Raw genomic sequence first — 17,430 nt, 5'->3', positions numbered from 1 at the left:
TCCAGGAATCTGTTACTAGATGTTTCTTTGCAATGAAACATCTTGAAATTAGTTGTCATTTTTCATTTTTGCCAAGAGCCTTTCTCAAAAGTTCGATTCAGTCCATAGAACTTCACAAAAGAATCTTTTAAGTCCTCAGTTCTCTTGTGAATGTTAGAGCTGATGGTTTCTTGGGGGCTTACTGGGGATACTTGTCAAAGCTATCACAGGGTATTAGGTTTAGCAATATGATATTATACTTGGTACTGCACAAAGAAGAGTATGTGAATATAACTCCCCATACTTTTATGTGTACATGCTTATCTTTCACTTAACTAACCTGTGTTGATATTAATGGGTGTGGTCAGACATACATCAAATTCTGTAGCTTTTATTAGTGTATTTGGGTTTTTGTTTTAATTTCAGAATTTGTAGTTACAGAACTACAGAACTTAACTATAAAGAAGAATCTATTTAGGATACTACATATATCTTTAATTTGAAGTTCCTGAAGCTGAGGATAAGGATAAAGTTATTATTTTCATCTAAGTGTCTATTTCCTTGAGGTTCTCTCCTATCTGCAAAACTCCTTAAGTAATTTTGAGTATGATTTTCAACCAGTGCCAAATTGGAGTTGGTGTGGTTAATGGTTTAGTATCGAGTGACATAACATTTATTAGTGCTTTGGTTATGTCTCTGATTTAGGGAAAAACTTTTTGTGGTGCTCTAATTGTTTTCTTTCTAGATATGATACACCAACTTCTAAAAAGAAAGTACGAATTAAAGATCGCAATAAACTTTCTACAGAGGAGCGTCGAAAGTTGTTTGAGCAGGAGGTAGCTCAGCGGGAGGCTCAAAAACAACAGCAGCAGATGCAGAACCTGGGAATGACATCTCCACTGCCCTATGACTCTCTTGGCTACAATGCCCCTCATCACCCCTTTGCTGGCTACCCACCAGGTTATCCCATGCAGGCCTATGTGGATCCCAGCAATCCTAATGCTGGAAAGGTGCTCCTCCCCACACCCAGCATGGATCCTGTGTGTTCTCCTGCTCCTTATGATCATTCTCAGCCCTTGGTGGGACATTCTACAGAACCCCTTGCTGCCCCTCCACCTGTGCCAGTGGTGCCACATGTGGCAGCCCCTGTGGAAGTTTCCAGTTCACAGTATGTGGCCCAAAGTGATGGTGTGGTACACCAAGACTCCAGTGTCACCGTCTTGCCAGTGCCAGCCCCAGGCCCAGTCCAGGGACAGAATTATGGTGTTTGGGATTCAAACCAACAGTCCGTGAGTGTACAGCAGCAGTACTCTCCTGCACAGTCTCAAGCAACCATATATTATCAAGGACAGGCTTGTCCAACTGTCTATGGTGTGACATCACCCTATTCACAGACAACTCCACCAATTGTACAGGTAACTAATTTTGGAAATTCTCTTGTCTGTTTTACTGTCTGTTTATGGGATGTTAAATCTGATGTGAGGGGGAAGTCCTGCCATTGATCACTTTTACATATTGGCTAATTTTATATATACTAGTTATCTGTTGTGTCACAAATTACTTAGCAGTTTAAAACAGTAAGTAATTATTATCTCATAGTTTCTGTGGGTCAGAAATTCAGAAGCAGTTTGGCTGGGTGGTTCTGGCTCAGAGTCATGAAATTACAGTCAAGCTATTAAGCAGGGTTGTAGTCATCTGAAGACTAGACAGGGGATGGAAGGTTTACTTTCAAGCTCGCTCACATGGTTGTTAGCTGTCCTTGGTTCCTTACCACTCTCAATAGCGCTGCTTAAAACATGCCAGCTGGCTTCCCCAAAAGCAAGTGATCAGCGAGAGAGAGAGAATAACTTTTGAAGTGTATTTTTGTGGTTTTTAATCAAATTTCTTTTTTTTATAAAACCAATACATTAAAAAAAAAAAAAGACTCTTTAAGGCATCGTCTTCACCACATTCCTATGTCTCTCCCATCATTCCTCGTCACCCCTTAAAGGTGAATTATTGTGGACGGCAGAGACTCCCAGAGATGTTTCCTGTAGACATTACTTAGTATTGAAGTAACAGAAGTAATTTTTACTTCTGTTCGTATTTTTGTTATGAAGCTGTATCAAAATTTGTTCAAAAGGCCGTGACAGTGTCCTGCTTTAATTCTGAAAACCTTAACTGTATTAACTGCCTTCACTTTTTATGATCTCTTTAACCACATGTTTATATATTTTATGAATTTGTAATTTTGAAGACTTGGAAGTTTTTTTATCCCATGTTTTTCTGTGTAACATGATTCTTAACCATTTTTCTAAATTACTCTGTATTTTTATGTGTGTGTGTATATATATATATGCATACATACACATACACATTTTAACGTCTATATAATACCACATTTGCTTATAAGGTCGCTGTTTATCCATTTTCCTGAGGTAGTTGTTTAAATTGAAAGTTCTTTTTCATAATTATAAATAATACTGCACTGAACATTCTTATACTTAGTTTTTTGTGTGTGTGTTTTTCCTTTCATGTTTGGCTTAAAATTAATGTTATAGGGCTAAATACAGCAGGTAAGAAAATGGGCATTATTGGTTATTGGCTGTCAATTTTCTTGGTAGCTTTTTATTGTTGTTGGTGGTGGTGTTTGTTATGCATAATTCTGCCTCCTACAGAATTAAAGGCTCTTTAGTAGAGACCTCAGTGATCTTATGGTTGTTCTTCTAAAATAGAATTTATTTTTTCCATCCCAGTGAGTAAAAGATTTCTCTAGGGTTTAGTCATAGCCTTAAGACTCAAGTATTACAATTTTATTTCCAGTTTTCAGTCTGTTCCTACCAAGGAGTCATTCATTGACTCCCTAATCTGCTTTTCGTGTGCTAGAGTAGTTGATAAATGGACTAAGATGGTTCAGACTATCCTTCCCTTCTTTATGAGATTAGTTGATCAGAGATGATGTTCAACTCTGGGTAATGAGAAGCATAGAGCATGTTGTTAGCGTGTGTATTTTAAGTCCTAGTCTGTCACTTACTGTGTGTCCTGGAGACAGGCACTTAGATTCTTCAGTTTTAGTTTTCTCATTTATTAAATGAGCAGAATGCCTCAGAGTGGTTGAGGTTTGTATGAGATAATGGATATTAGTAATGATAAATTTAAAGCACCATATACCTTGAAGGTTTAATTATAGTTCTTAGTTACCTTAATACTGAGAGTATTGACATTAGTGGGCTGTGAATTACAGCTGATCAAGGTCATCTATCTGGTGTCTGGCTCATATATCTGGTCTATGTTGAGGCCTGTGTTGTTCAAATCAAATATCAACCATACCAACATGAGCTGAGGTATAATAACCTATAATAAGGTATAATAACCTTGACAGTGAAGTAGTATGTGATATCGTATAATATAAATTTGTGAGTGTGTGTACATATGCAGTATCTTTGAAATTTGGAGCAGATGTGTTATCAGAAGGTGACTTTAATTTTTTGCCACAGCTGCTTATTAGACATAAAAGCTCAGTTTTAACTGAGGCCATGTGCTTTATAGTGGTCTTGTGACATTAGAGTGACCTATTCTTAAAAAGTTACACTAAATTACATCTCAAAAAATTGAGTGCTTAGACTATAAATTGTTCACATAAGTGAAGTGACTCAGATATAAAGTAATAGCTGTTTTTTTCCCTTTAGAAGTGGGAGCAGAACAATTATGTTTTCCCCTCTATAACATATTGGACCCTCTCTTAAAATTCCCATTAGAAGTCACATTTTAAAGATATTTCTAGACTGGATTTATGTTTGAGAAATTAGCTTTTGTGTAATTTCAAGTCCCTTGTAGGTAGAGCCAATCTCCAACAGACTTTCTTCCAGCAAATGGATAAATTTCACAGGCACATGCTATTTGGATATATCTCACAAATGTGTACATCTTTTGTATTATTTCAGTGGGACTGCAAACCAGTTTCCCCTTTTTATTGCTGTTAATTGTTTTGGCTTTGGCGTATGATTGTCAGCTGGTTTGGGTAGGTACTACAGAACTCTGGAAAATGTTTATTTTCCCTCTACTTTTTGACAGTTTGAGTTTCAAACACTATATCTCCAAATGAATGTTGCAATTTTGGGTGTTTTTGGTTTTTGTTTGTTTTTTGTGGTTTCTTTTTTTGTTTTGCAGTGATATTGTTAAGATGTTTTTCGCATTTCCTTTGGGAATTATTTTCAGTATGTGTAACATTCCTTCCTGTTGATAAATTGTTATCCTTTAAATATATCTTTGCATTTTAGAAACATAAAATTTGTCTGGAGCCATATCTAGTAAATACAGGGAATGATCAAGCTGGGTAATGCCATTTCAGTTTAGAACTTATCTCACAACCAACATTTGTAGGCAGACTTTTCATGCTAAAGAAACCACAGCTTTACTACACATTAATTGAATCCTTTAGAGTGTCTCCATGATAAGCCTTACACAACTGTGATCTTGTCAGATAAATTCTTCATGAACGTAGTTTCACTGAGGGTCAAAGAAATTTTACCCTCCAAAATATTAGCATTTTTCTATTGTAGATTTGGGTGTTTAACCTCTTGATCACTCTGAAGATAACATGTTTCATCCTGTTGACAGTTGTTCTCAAAATTAGTATTTTGATCTAGCTTTTAAATTTTTTTTTTCAAAATCAGGATATGAAATGTTTGTCATTCAAAATGTGTGATATAACTGTGAAGCCCTTCCTTTTCTAAATGAGTTAAGGTGACAGTACAGGCACACCTCATTTTATTGTGCTTTGCAGATACTGCATTTTTTACACATTGAAGGTTTGTGGCAACCCTGTGTCAAATTAAGTCTGTTGGCACCATTTTTCCAACAGCATTTGCTTACTTCATGTCTCTGTGTCACAAATTGATAATTTTTGCACTATTTCAGACTTTTTCATTATTATTATATTTGTTACGGTGAGCTGTGATCAGTGATCTTTGACATTGCTATTGTAATTGTTTTGGGATGTCATGAACTGAGCCCGTATAAGCCAGCGAGCTTAATCGGTAAATGTTGTGTTCTGCCTGCTCCGCCGACTGGCCATTTTCCGATCTCTCTCCCTCTCCTTGGGCTTCCCTACTCCCTGAGACAAAATAATATTAAAATTAGGCCAATTAATAACCCTACGATGGCCTCTAAATATCAAGTGAAAGGAAGAGTCGTACATCTCTCACTTTAAATCAAAACCTAGAAATGATGATATTTAGTGAGGAAAGCAGGTTGAAAGCTGAGATAGGCCAAAAGCTAGGCCTCTTGTGCCAGTTAGCCAAATTGTGAATGCAAAGGAAAAGTTCTTGAAGGAAATTGATAAGAAAGCAAAATAGTCTTATCAGCCTTATTGCTGATATATATGAAGAAAGTTTTAGTGGTCTGGATAGAAGATCATACCAGCCACAACATTCCCTTAAGCCAAAGCCTAATCCAGAACCAGTTCCCTAACTCTCTTCAGTTCTATGAAGGCTGAGATGGGGGAGGAAGCTGCAGAAGAAAAGTTTGAAGCTTAGCAGAGGTTGGTTCATGAGGTTGGAGGAGAGAAGCCATCTCTGCAACATTAAAGTGCAAGGGGAAGCAGCAAGTGCTCATGTAGAAACTGCAGCAAGTTATCCAGAAGATATAGTTGATTCCAACTCTAATTGATAACTTGGAGGGGTTGAAGACTTCAGTGGTGGAAGTAATTGCAGATGTGGTAGAAATAGCAAGTGAACTAAAATTAGAAGCAGAGCCTGAAGATGTGACTGAACTGCTGCAGTCTCATGATAAAACTTGAATGGATGAAGAGTTACTTCTTACAGATGAGCAAAAAAGAAAGTAGTTTCTTGAGATGGAATCTACTCCTGGTAAGGAGGCTGTGAAGATTGTTGAAATGATATCAGAGGATTTAGAATATTACATATATTTAGTTGATAAAGCAGAGGCAAGTTTAAGAAGATTGACTCCAATTTTGAAAGCAGTTCTACTGTGGGTAAAATGGTATCAAATAGCATCACATACTCTAGAGAAATGGTGAAAGGAAGAGTCAGTCAATGTGGCAAAAGCTTCATTGTCTTATTTTAAGAAATTGCCACAGCCACCCAGTCAGCAGCCATCAACATCGAGGCCAGACCCTCCACCAGCAGACAGATCATGACTCTCTGAAGGCTCAGAGGATGGTCAGCATTTTTAAGCAGTAAAGCATTTTTAAATTAAGGTATGTACATTGTTTTTTAGACCTAATGTTACTGCACACTTAATAGAGTACGGTATAGTGAAGCATAACTTTTATATGTGCTGGGAAACCAAAATATTCATGTGATTCACTTTTTATTGCAATATTCACTTTATTGCATGTTCTGAAACTGAACCCACAATATCTCTGAGGTATACCTGTAGTAGGAAATGAGGTCAAGGCCTTGGGTAGGAACAAGATGGTCAGGGCTTTGTGAGGATTTGGGCTGTTAGTGTGAATAATGTGAAAATCCACTGGAGCAGTTACAGCAGACTGGCATGATTTGACGTATTTTAAGAGAATCACTCTGGTTGCTCTGGGTGAAGAGATTGTGGGAGTCAAGGGCAGAAGTAGGGAGATCAGTTAAAAGACTGTTGAATAATCTAGGCTAGAGAATATGGCCACTTATACTGGAATAGTAGAAGGAGAGATGTAAGAAATGATCAGATTTTATTTTTATGTATTTATATATATATATACATACACACACACATATATATAAACTCATACATACAGATACACATACACATGTACATACATATATAAAAAATGCAGAGCCAACAGAATTTGCCAATCGATTAGATTAGGAGAGTGGGTCAGAAAGAAATTAAATTTGGGATTCGTTACAGTATCTGGTGTTTGGCTTAGTGGGTTGGGAAAATTCCAGTTTATCCATCTGTCCTCTTCAGCCTCCCAGAAACTGTTTCTACTCAGAATCAGGGTTACCAGCACATATGTGTTGACCTCCTACATGCACAGTAACTTGCCTCTTCAGGATGCTTCCTTCTGGGCGTTGGCCTTAGAAACTTCCTTGGAAACTTAACTTTCCAGATAAATTGGTGATCATAGAATAGAGTCCGGTTAGATATGTTTTGTTTTATGGTTTATTTTATCAAAGTTAAAGTAGAACTTTAAGAATTATTTATATTTTATCTTTAGAGTATGCTTTTTAATTTGTTAAGCAGTATTTGGTCATCTTTGTTGCTAATACTTCTTTGGTACTGACTTCTGTTTCAGTATTGTCTGGTTATATGTCAGTGTTGAAAAGTGTTCTGGATTTAATCAAATTTCAGGCTTTGGGACAGGAGTTAGGTGAGGAGATAAATTTCTACAAAATTTTTGATGTTGCACATATTTCCCATCTTGTATCCAAAAACCTAGAGATGAAAATATTTCTAAGGTATACATTTTTCTCTCAGCTTCGTGATACTATTCTGACAGTTCTGCTTTGGCAGTTAGCATTGAATCTGGTTTATGATATGTGTAGATTAAGCTGTTTGCAATACTGAATCATGTATTGTATTCTTCCTCTTTCTATGTGTCTTCTCAGTAATTATTCATCCAGAAATCTGCTGGGCAGCTATATTTACCTATTCAGACTCCTTGGGTCTTTACTGGTATCATTTGGAATAATTATATTTTGATTATATTTTGTATTTTGAGTACTTATCAGTTAATACTTCTGAATCATTTTACCTGATAGAATCTCAGTTTATAGGGTCAAAATCTGTCCTTAAATACGTATCTGTTCAGCTCCTTGGTAGTCATCACCTTTTAACAAAACAAGGTTGTTTTCAGGGCTTCTTGTCACTTCTTTAAACAGTTTTTCTATCGTAATTTCAGAGTAGGTTTAAGTCCTAGCTAGCCATGGTACTTATTTGTTATATAACTCCAGGTGTGGGAGATACACCCACCTCTGATGGTGGTCAGGATTGAGTGAGATAATATATGCAAAAGGGCTTTTCTGCTTGATAAAGCACTATATATATAAATCAGTGTGTCATAAGGATTTTAGATACATTGAATTCTGCTGTCTTTCTTATAGAAGCCTACAAAAAGCTAGAAAACTAGTTTAAAATTTGATCACCTTCAACTTCCTCTACTGTGGATCACTCCTTTTGACCTTTTCTGGTCAAAACAAGCTGTTAGTTATTAGGAGTTGGTAGTTAAAATGCTCTCTGTAAAGAGCATTGTGTGGAGCTCTTTCTCAGATATCCTAGGAGTAGCACTTCAGTTGTTATTCAAGTCTCATTGAAGCCAAACAATTGGACAGGTTTCATGAGTACTCCACCCCACCCCCATCCCCGCCTCCGCCTCAAAAAAGTTTTCTAACTTTTTATGATAAAGTAAAATCAAAGTAAGTAAATGACTAGGGAATTATTCAAAAAAGAAAAAAAGAGTTTGAAGTAAAAGATTGTTTTACACATTTGTAGTAAAATATTCACATTGAAAGTTAAAAAAAAATTAATGGATGTATCTTCCAATAAGATTTGTCAACTTCGAAGTCAGATACTGCTTATTAAGAGCTAGAAAACTATAAATTGTGAATTTCTTCATTTTATCTTTTAGAGTTATGCCCAGCCAAGTCTTCAGTACATCCAGGGACAACAGATTTTCACAGCTCACCCACAAGGAGTGGTGGTACAGCCAGCCACAGCCGTGACTACAATAGTTGCACCAGGGCAGCCTCAGCCCTTACAGCCAGTAAGAAATATTTTGGTTGCTAAAACTCTCCTTGGCTACCTGCCTTATCTTTAGAAAGATTACTTTTTGTTTGGTTTAGTTAGGGGGTTTTTTTACTCCTTTTTTGTTTGTTTGTTTTTTATAAAAATTTTTGTAGTCGCCAGTTTCACTCAAGTGCCTGTGTACCCTGAGGGAGCACTACTCGACAGTTTTGTCAATTAAAAAAAATTCTGTGGAACTTACAGCTATGTTAATTTATATGTACTTTGCCCTTAGGATCCTTTTTATTTGTAATTTAAACTGATTGATCTTGTATTCTTATACTTTGCTATGAATTTCTGAAGTAATAGTTTTCTAGACTAGCTCCATCATTATTTATGGAGAACTAGACTATGATACTGTACTGAGGACTAGAGATACAAAATTGAATGATGTAGTTCACTTTACATGTTGTACAATATATATTGAAAGAAGCTTTTGGTATTCTGCAACATATGTAGAAGGATATGATGAAATCTTGATGAAATGCTGTTTTTAGATGAAATGGGAAATAGGAGCTGGCGCTAGAAGCAGTTGAGAAACTAAACATGACCAAATTAGCAGTTTAGAATACTGACAATTCCAGAGAAGGCTCTTGTTGCATTCTGGTGAGTGATGGTGGCTTTCGATAAGTAGGGCAGTTGGTGGAGATGGAGTAAAAAGACTACATGTGAAACACTTAGAAATAAGACAGTGTGTATGGCAGGTATTTGAGGGCTTGCTATGAATTGGGTCCTTCTAGGCATTTTGAAAACAAACGTAAGATTCCATTCCTGTGCTTAAAAGCTGACATTCCAGTAAGAGAGATGAGGATCACAATGAATAATACTAAAAGTAGTCAACGTTTAGTGTCATGAAATATGCAGATAGAGTTTGAGGAGGGGAAAAAATTATTCCCAAATTGGAGAAGGATTGGTAATCTAGTAGATATTGAATAATTTGGAATATTCTTAAGTGACACGAAAGCATAGGGAAAAGAGATCACCTTATAGGCTAGATAGAGGACTACAGGAATGGAGGAAGTGGAACTTAAGTGGGGCCAACAAAACGCAGCTCTGTGAAGTAAGGCTTGGGGGGTATTCACAAAGCAGCCATGCTCGGAGACTTAGGTTTGCTTAAAAGTGGCAATGTTTTATCTGAGCCTGGGATCTCAGGTTCCTCTTTAACTGCTCAAGCAAAGGTAAAGTTGGAAATTTTTTTCTTTATTAACTGGCTTACATAGAATGAACAATTAAGGGTATATATCCTTATCGTGATTATATTATCAATTTACTAGAGCTGCTTTAACAAAATACCACAGACTACGTAGCTTAACTAACAAATTCATTTTTTCATAGTCTCGGAGCCTGCAGGTCTAAAATCAAGGTGTCAGCTGGTTTGCTGTCTCCTGAGGCTGCTCCTGTTTTGCAGATGGCTGCTTTCTCACTGTGCCCTCACCTGGTCTTTTCTCTGCACCCATTCCCTGATGCCTCTTCCACTTCTTATAAGGACACCAGTCCTGTTGCGTTAGGGCCGCACTCTTGTGACCTCATTTAACCTTAATTACCTATTTAAAGGTGCTGTCTTCAAATACAATCACATTGGGGGTTAGGGCTTCATATGAATTTGGGGGAAGCACAATTCAGTTTATAACAGTGATTATGAAGTTTTTATGTTTTTCAAAATGTGGCATTAAATTTTTAAAAGCTATTTGAAAAAATTTTTTCAATTAAACTAAAAACAAAAAGCTGTTCACCCATTTCTATATTTTTTAAATATAAATATGAGGTTTCAAACATACAAAAAATATATAATGGGGACTTCCCTGGTGGCGCAGTGGTTGTGAATCTGCCTGCCAATGCAGGGGACACGGGTTCGAGCCCTGGTCCGGGAAGATCCCACATGCCGCGGAGCAACTAAGCCCGTGCGCCACAACTACTGAGCCTGCGCTCTAGAGCCCGCGAGCCACAACTACTGGGCCCACGCGCCACAACTACTGAGCCCGCATGCCTAGAGCCCGCGCTCCACACGAAGAGAAGCCACCACAATGAGAAGCCCGCGTACCGCAACAAAGAGTAGCCCCCGCTCACCGCAACTAGAGAAAGCCCGCGTGCAGCAACAAAGACCCAACACAGCCAAAAATAAATAAATAAATAAATAAATATTAAAAAATATATATATATATATAATGGATAAATGTTAACATTCTATCATATTTGCTTCTATCTAAAGCCCATTCAGCTAATTGGTATCTTGGAGTTGGTTATATGCCATTTAGCGTTGGTTTTTTTTAAGGTTGAAAAATATTGTTCTAGATAATGAGCTGCTGAATATTTTAAAATATGGTGTATTGGATGGTGAACTCGGAGCCTGCTGTGAATTTTCTGATAGATCCCTAAAGCTGTTCGTATACACTATCTGATCATTTCCCAGATTGTACCTTTACTTTTTATCTTTTTTTAAAAGAAGAGGTAGATGTGTGTTTTTACATACTGCTTAAGTAGACTATTTTTGTCCTTTTCAGCCAGATTAAAAGAAATGTCACTGATCAAGAACTTGTGTGTCTTTTTAGCCTGAAATGGTTGTGACAAATAATCTCCTGGATTTACCACCCCCATCTCCTCCCAAACCAAAAACCATTGTCTTACCTCCCAACTGGAAGACAGCCCGAGACCCAGAAGGGAAGATTTACTACTACCATGTGATCACAAGGTAAGAAGAGCTGTCTGAGCATCCCCAAATCAGCTTTCAGTTGGTCAAAGAAGCTGCCACTGTAAGGGGAGTTTTATGGTTATAGACTCTTTATTAGCTGTTAACCGTGCCTGAGGGCTGCTGGTTTTCCAGAATCCCATCATAAATGTTATGACATATGTTAGACTTTGGTCCTTTTTAGGTATGTTCTGGTGTTTTTAATCTGCAAGACTCTTGGAGAAAACTAAGGAATTTATTTTATTGTATTTATTTATTTGGTTGCGCCAGGTCTTAGTTGCAGCAGGCGGGCTCCTTAGTTGAGGCATGTGAACTCTTAGTTGCAGCATGTGGGATCTGGTTCCCTAACCAGGGATTGAACTGGGGCCCCCTGCGTTGGGAGCGTGGAGTCCCAACCACTGTGCCACCAGGGAAACTAAGGAATTTTTTTAGAAAATGGTAATGACTTCATCTAACATTGTAGATAATCAGGGGTCATGGGCAAACCTTTTCTGTAAAAGGCCAGATAATAAATATTTTAGGCTTTGCTTGCCAAACATTCTTTGTCACAACTGTTCAGTTCTTCTGTTGTTGTGTAAGCAGCCATAGACAATACGTAAATAAATGGGTATGTCTCTGTTCCAATAAAACTTTATTTGGTTCGTGAGCCATAGTTTGATGACTCCTGTAATTTATATAAAAAACCTGATTTATCTTTTTCTTAGAATTAAAAAAATATATTTTAGGCAGATAGCTTTATGTGAATATATGTGTTTTCTGTGTGTGTATGTATGTATTCATTGGTATATAATGTGAGTTATTGGGGTGCATGTTTTGTCATCTGCTTTGTTTACCAATCTATTTATAGAACTTTCTGTATCAATTAATGAAAAATTACATTATTTTTAATACTTGCTTATTTGTTGCAGGGCTCAGCAAACTATGTGCATGGGCTACTTGTTTTGGTAAATAAAGTTTTTTTGGAACACAGCCACACCCATTTATTTAGGAATTGTTGATGGCTACTTTCATACTCCAATGACAGTAGACTAGTTGTGACAGAGATCATTTGGTCCACAAGGTCAAGGGTATTTACTCTCTGATCCTTTATAGAAGAAGTTTGCCTAACCCCTGCTCTTCTGTATGGCTATACCAAATTTTGTTTAACCCACCTTGACTGATGGATTTTCACTATTTTATATATAACTCTAAACCGGGACATCCTTACAGACACTAATACTAATCTTACTGCCTTCTTCAGGCAGATTCTTAGAGGCAAAATATTTGATCAAAAGAGATACACATTTTAAGTTGATAAGTATTGTCAGCTTACCATTAAAAAAAAAATCGTACCAATTTAGACTCCCACAAAAGGTACACAAAAGTGCCTTTTTCTTCATGTAGGTTCTTTAACTCATGTAAAATAGTAGATGAGAAATCTTATTTTTATTTTCAATTCTTTTATTTTTGAGATGGAACGTCTTCATTAGATTATTGGCTATTTGTATCTTTTGTGAATTGCTTGTTTGGGGCATCTACCCATTTTCTCTCAGCATTGTTAATCTCTTTATCAAGAATATTGCAAATGTTTTTGTTTGTAATGTCTTGTGACATGAAGAAGTTAAAAATTTCATGCAGTCAAATATTTTCCCTTTACGTATTCTACTTAGAAAGGTCTTCATTACTCCCATAAAAATACCTTTATAAAACAAGCCCTTGGGACTTCCCTGGTGGCACAGTGGTTAAGAATCCCCCTGCCAGTGCAGGGGACACGGGTTTAATCCCTGGTCCGGGAAGATCCCACATGCCGCAGAGCAACTAAGCCCGTGTGCCACAACTACTGAGCCTGCACTCTAGAGCCCGCACGCCACAACTAATGAGCCCACACGCCACAACTACTGAGGCCTGCGAGCTCTAGGGCCCGCGTGCCGCAACTACTGAGCCCGTGTGCTGCAACTACTGAATCCTGCATGCCTAGAGCCTGTGCTCCACAACAAGAGAAGCCACTGCAATGAGAAGCCCGCTTGCCGCAACTAGAGAAAGCCCGCGCGCAGCAATGAAGATCCAGTGCAGCCAAAAAAAACAAAAAAACAAGCCCTTGTTATGTTGCTGACTGAAAGTGTTGTGACTTTAAAAACCAGTGTCTGCAAATTTTACCAGAACTTTGTTTTTTCAATACCAAAGCAAGCTTTTTAATGGACTATCACTTTTCAAAAAAAAAAAAATTGTATTTCTTATTTATGTGTGTAATTTTTCCATCTTTTTTTCTAGGTTTTCCTTAACTAGCACCTAAGAGCATAATACCTCCTGCTCTGTTTAATTCCCATAATAAAACCCACAGCTGCTTGTGGTTCTTTGATTACAATAGAAATCTTGAGCCCATTTTATAATTAGTTCTATCGGTCAGAGATAAACCTATTTTCATAATCATCTGCAAAACTGATTTACATCAAATGCCTTTAATGTTGCTAACTAAAGATTGCTGTGGTAGGAAAGCACAAGACTGTAATGGCAGGATAGACCTGTCAGATACGTCGCTAGCTTCTTGGAGGCTTTTGACGTTTTAAGTGATTCCCCTTAGAGCATTTCCTGTGACAGCTGACTTCTGACTCCTGAATAGAATTTCCTTACTTCCACATGTTACTTCACAGATCTAGCTTTAAAAAAAACAAAAACAAAAACAAAACCACCTTTGCCTGCTAACTTTCAAAACAGCCATAAACATGCAATGAGGGAATTCCCTGGTCGGGAACTAATTTCCCCAAGAGCTACGCGGCGTGGCCAAAAAAAAAACATGCAAAGAGTTAACATGGTTGAGCTCTTTTTTTGTAGCCAGCTGAAAATATTTTTAGCAGAGGGCACAAGTTTTTAACCTGTACATCTTTTCCATGCTGTAAGTCATCAAGCCAGAGGGGCAAAACTACAAACAAGAAGACTCCTAAGGCAAGAAACAGTTTTCTCACATGATCAAGGATTGTGAGGAGGGTGTTGTGATTTATTTTATTTTGCTCCGGGTACATGCTAGGTACAGTCATGATTGATCACCTGCAGAGGGGTGGCATAGGCAGGCACCTACTCCATGTACTTTCCTTAGACTTTGCTGAATCCTGTTTTCAGGACATTAATAGTCAGGTGAGAGACAAAGATGTTTGGTTTTACTGTTGTCTTTGATACCCAGCAAATGTTGCCACAGCATTGGCTACAGAAATACAGTGGGCTAAAAACAATGTATGTCTCTGGGATAGAATCATTGCTGCTGGGAAGAATGTCTCTCTCTTATGGAGCTGACTTGTTCTATGTTTCATTGCATGTTGTATATTATGTATATATGAGCAGAGATACCTATGCCAGAGTTCTCTGTTTTCTGGCCATGACAGCATGGCTGTTCTTACCTTCTTCTAGGCAGACTCAGTGGGATCCTCCTACTTGGGAAAGCCCAGGAGATGATGCCAGCCTTGAGCATGAAGCTGAGATGGACCTGGGAACCCCAACATATGATGAAAATCCCATGAAGGTGAGTGTGGCTTACAGATATGTTTCCTGATCATTTGGGATTCTTTGTCTTGTCATTTTGTAGAGTCAGTAGCCATGTTATCTTGGAATTCTATTTTTCTTATTGTTCTGGAGAATTATGCATATAAAAAAATGCTTGGAGGTGGTAGGACGTGCAAACAATACAGAAGTACGGTATATAGAACAAAAAATAAAAGCCCTTAATTTCTATTTAGTTGCTCCCCTTTCATCATACTTCCCTCTCTGGAGATAAATACTGTTAACTTTTTAGTGCACAGGTTCTCAACCAAGAGCAGTTTTGCTCCTCAGGAGACTTTTGATAATATTTAGAGACATTTTTGGTTGTTACAGCTGTGGAGATGCTACTAGCTTCTAGTGTGTACGGAGGCCAGAGAAGCCACTAAACATCTTAGAGTGCACAGGATAATCCCCCACAACAAAGAACTGGCCCAAATGTCAGTAGTGCCAAAGTTGCAAAACCTTGCTTTGTTGTATGTTCTTCCAGACCTTTATGGAAAACACACACAGGTGTTTTTCTTTCTTTTCATTTTAAACATACAAATATAATCATAGTATTCTTATTCCATTATAACTTCCTTTAATATATCTTAGCTCTTTCCCTGTAGATTACAGCATTCTTCTTGATGTTATGTTTCTTTTAAATGTGTTTTTTCTGTTTAACTGCAGTCTTTCTTAGTCTGCTTTAATGTCCTGCCATTTTGGGATTGGTGGGTCTGGAAAGAAGTTAAACTGGTTGCATTAAAACCTCACCAAAAAAGTATAACTGGGCCCCTCCTTTTTTTAAGATTTGAAACTGAGGTATTTTACTCTGGAAATACTATTCTAGAGTAAAGCGAAATAGCTTATTCCTCATCTCTCCTTCTAACAAGAGAGTAATCAGGATTAGAGGTCATGTAAATCAGTGTGACTCTCAATGCTTGAATTAAAAATTTTTATCCTTTTCCACTTGGAACAGGACTCACTGTCTCCTAGGATGTGGTGTCTTGAATGAAATCAAAGACAATATATCTATGCTCTAAGATTTGAATAGTATTTAATTTTGAAAATAAGAGACACTTAACTAGTTAAGTCAGTGGAAAGAGGTGGAAGAGGGAAGGAAGGAATGGGAGAAAGAAAGTGGAAACAAATCCATACCTCCTTTTATATTTTATTCACTTTGGGGGAAATGTTTTTCTTTCTTCAGCATTATATTTAGCATTCCTTTAGTCTGAAGAATTTCCTTTTTTTTTTTTTTTTTTTTTTATAAATTCTATCCACTTTTAAAAAAATTTATTTATTTGGCTGCGTCAGGTCTTAGTTGCGGCATGTGGGAATCTTCCATTGAGGCATGCAGGCTCTTTGTTGCAGTGCACGGGCTTCTCTCTAGTTATGGCACGTGGGCTCAGTAGTTGCAGTGTGCAGGTTTAGTTGCGCCGTGGCATGTGGGATCTTAGTTCCCTGACCAGGGATCGAACCTGTGTCTCCTTCATTGGAAGGCGGATTCTTAACCACTGGACCACCAGGGAAGTCCCAGTCTGAAGAATTTCCTTTAATATTTTGAGTATTTCAAGTCTAATTGTGATGAGCTCTCTCATTTTTGTTTGTCTGAAAAGGTCCTTATATACCTCTTTTTCTTAATATATTTTATTTTCAGACAGTTTTAGGTTCCCTTTAAATTTGAGCAGAAAGTACAGAGTTTCCATACACCCCCTGTCATCACACATGCGTAGCGTCCTCCACTATCAACAGCCTGCCAGAGTATGGTACATTTATTGCAATCAGTGAATCTACATTATTATCACTCAAAGTCTGTAGTTCGCATTAGTGTTCTTGGTATTGTACATTCTGTGGGTTTTGACAAATGTGTAATGGCATGTGTCCACCATTATCGTCTACAGAATAGTTTCACTGCATTGAAAATCCTCTGTGCTCCCCCTATTCATCTCGTCCTCTCTCCCCGCCTCCCCCCATCCCCATCCCTATCCCTGACAACCTCTGATCTTTTATACTGTCTCCAGTTTTGCCTTTTATAGAATGTCACATATTTGGACTTGTAGCCTTTTCAGATTTGCTTCATTCACCTAGCAATATACATTTAAGGTTCTTCCATGCCTTTTCATGGCTTGGTAGCTCGTTTCTTTTTAGCATTGAATAATATCCCATTGTTAGATGTGCCACATTTTATTTATCCATTCACCAGTTGATGGACATTTGGGTTGTTTCCACTCTTTGGCTGTTATGAATAATGGTATATGAACAATTGTGTACAAATCTTTGGATATACATTTTCAGTTCTCTTGGGTAGATACCTAGGAGTGGAATTGCTGGATCAAAGTTAGACAGTCTATGTCTAACTTTTTAAGAAACTGTCAAACTGTTTTCTAAAGTTGCTATATCATTGTACATTTCTACCAGCAGTGTATGAAGTTTCTGTGGGAGAGTTTTTATAGAGACAGGTACCTAAGGGAAAAAACCCCATAACTGTCATGTTCTTCCAGTAAAAAAACTATCTGGATGTTCATTCACTCTCTATCTTAGCTTCTTAGGCTTTT

At 37.5% G+C, this 17,430-nt stretch overlaps 1 protein-coding gene across 3 annotated transcripts in view; it reads left to right on the top strand.

The window, feature by feature from the left end:
- SETD2 (SET domain containing 2, histone lysine methyltransferase) overlaps positions 1-17,430 on the top strand; it is a 116,688-nt gene that overhangs the window by 92,922 nt on the left and 6,336 nt on the right. For all 3 annotated transcript variants that reach the window (XM_061196663.1, XM_061196661.1, XM_061196662.1), the window contains 4 exons: positions 725-1,394; positions 8,546-8,680; positions 11,250-11,389; positions 14,768-14,879. In XM_061196663.1, the coding sequence (XP_061052646.1) occupies positions 725-1,394; positions 8,546-8,680; positions 11,250-11,389; positions 14,768-14,879 (1,057 nt within the window). The remainder of the gene's footprint in view (positions 1-724; positions 1,395-8,545; positions 8,681-11,249; positions 11,390-14,767; positions 14,880-17,430) is intronic.

This window comes from Eubalaena glacialis, chromosome 7 (genome assembly GCF_028564815.1).
Source record: "Eubalaena glacialis isolate mEubGla1 chromosome 7, mEubGla1.1.hap2.+ XY, whole genome shotgun sequence".
NCBI lineage: Eukaryota > Metazoa > Chordata > Mammalia > Artiodactyla > Balaenidae > Eubalaena > Eubalaena glacialis.
Note: the sequence above shows the minus strand (reverse complement) of the source record. Positions and strands in the feature narration are given on the sequence as shown.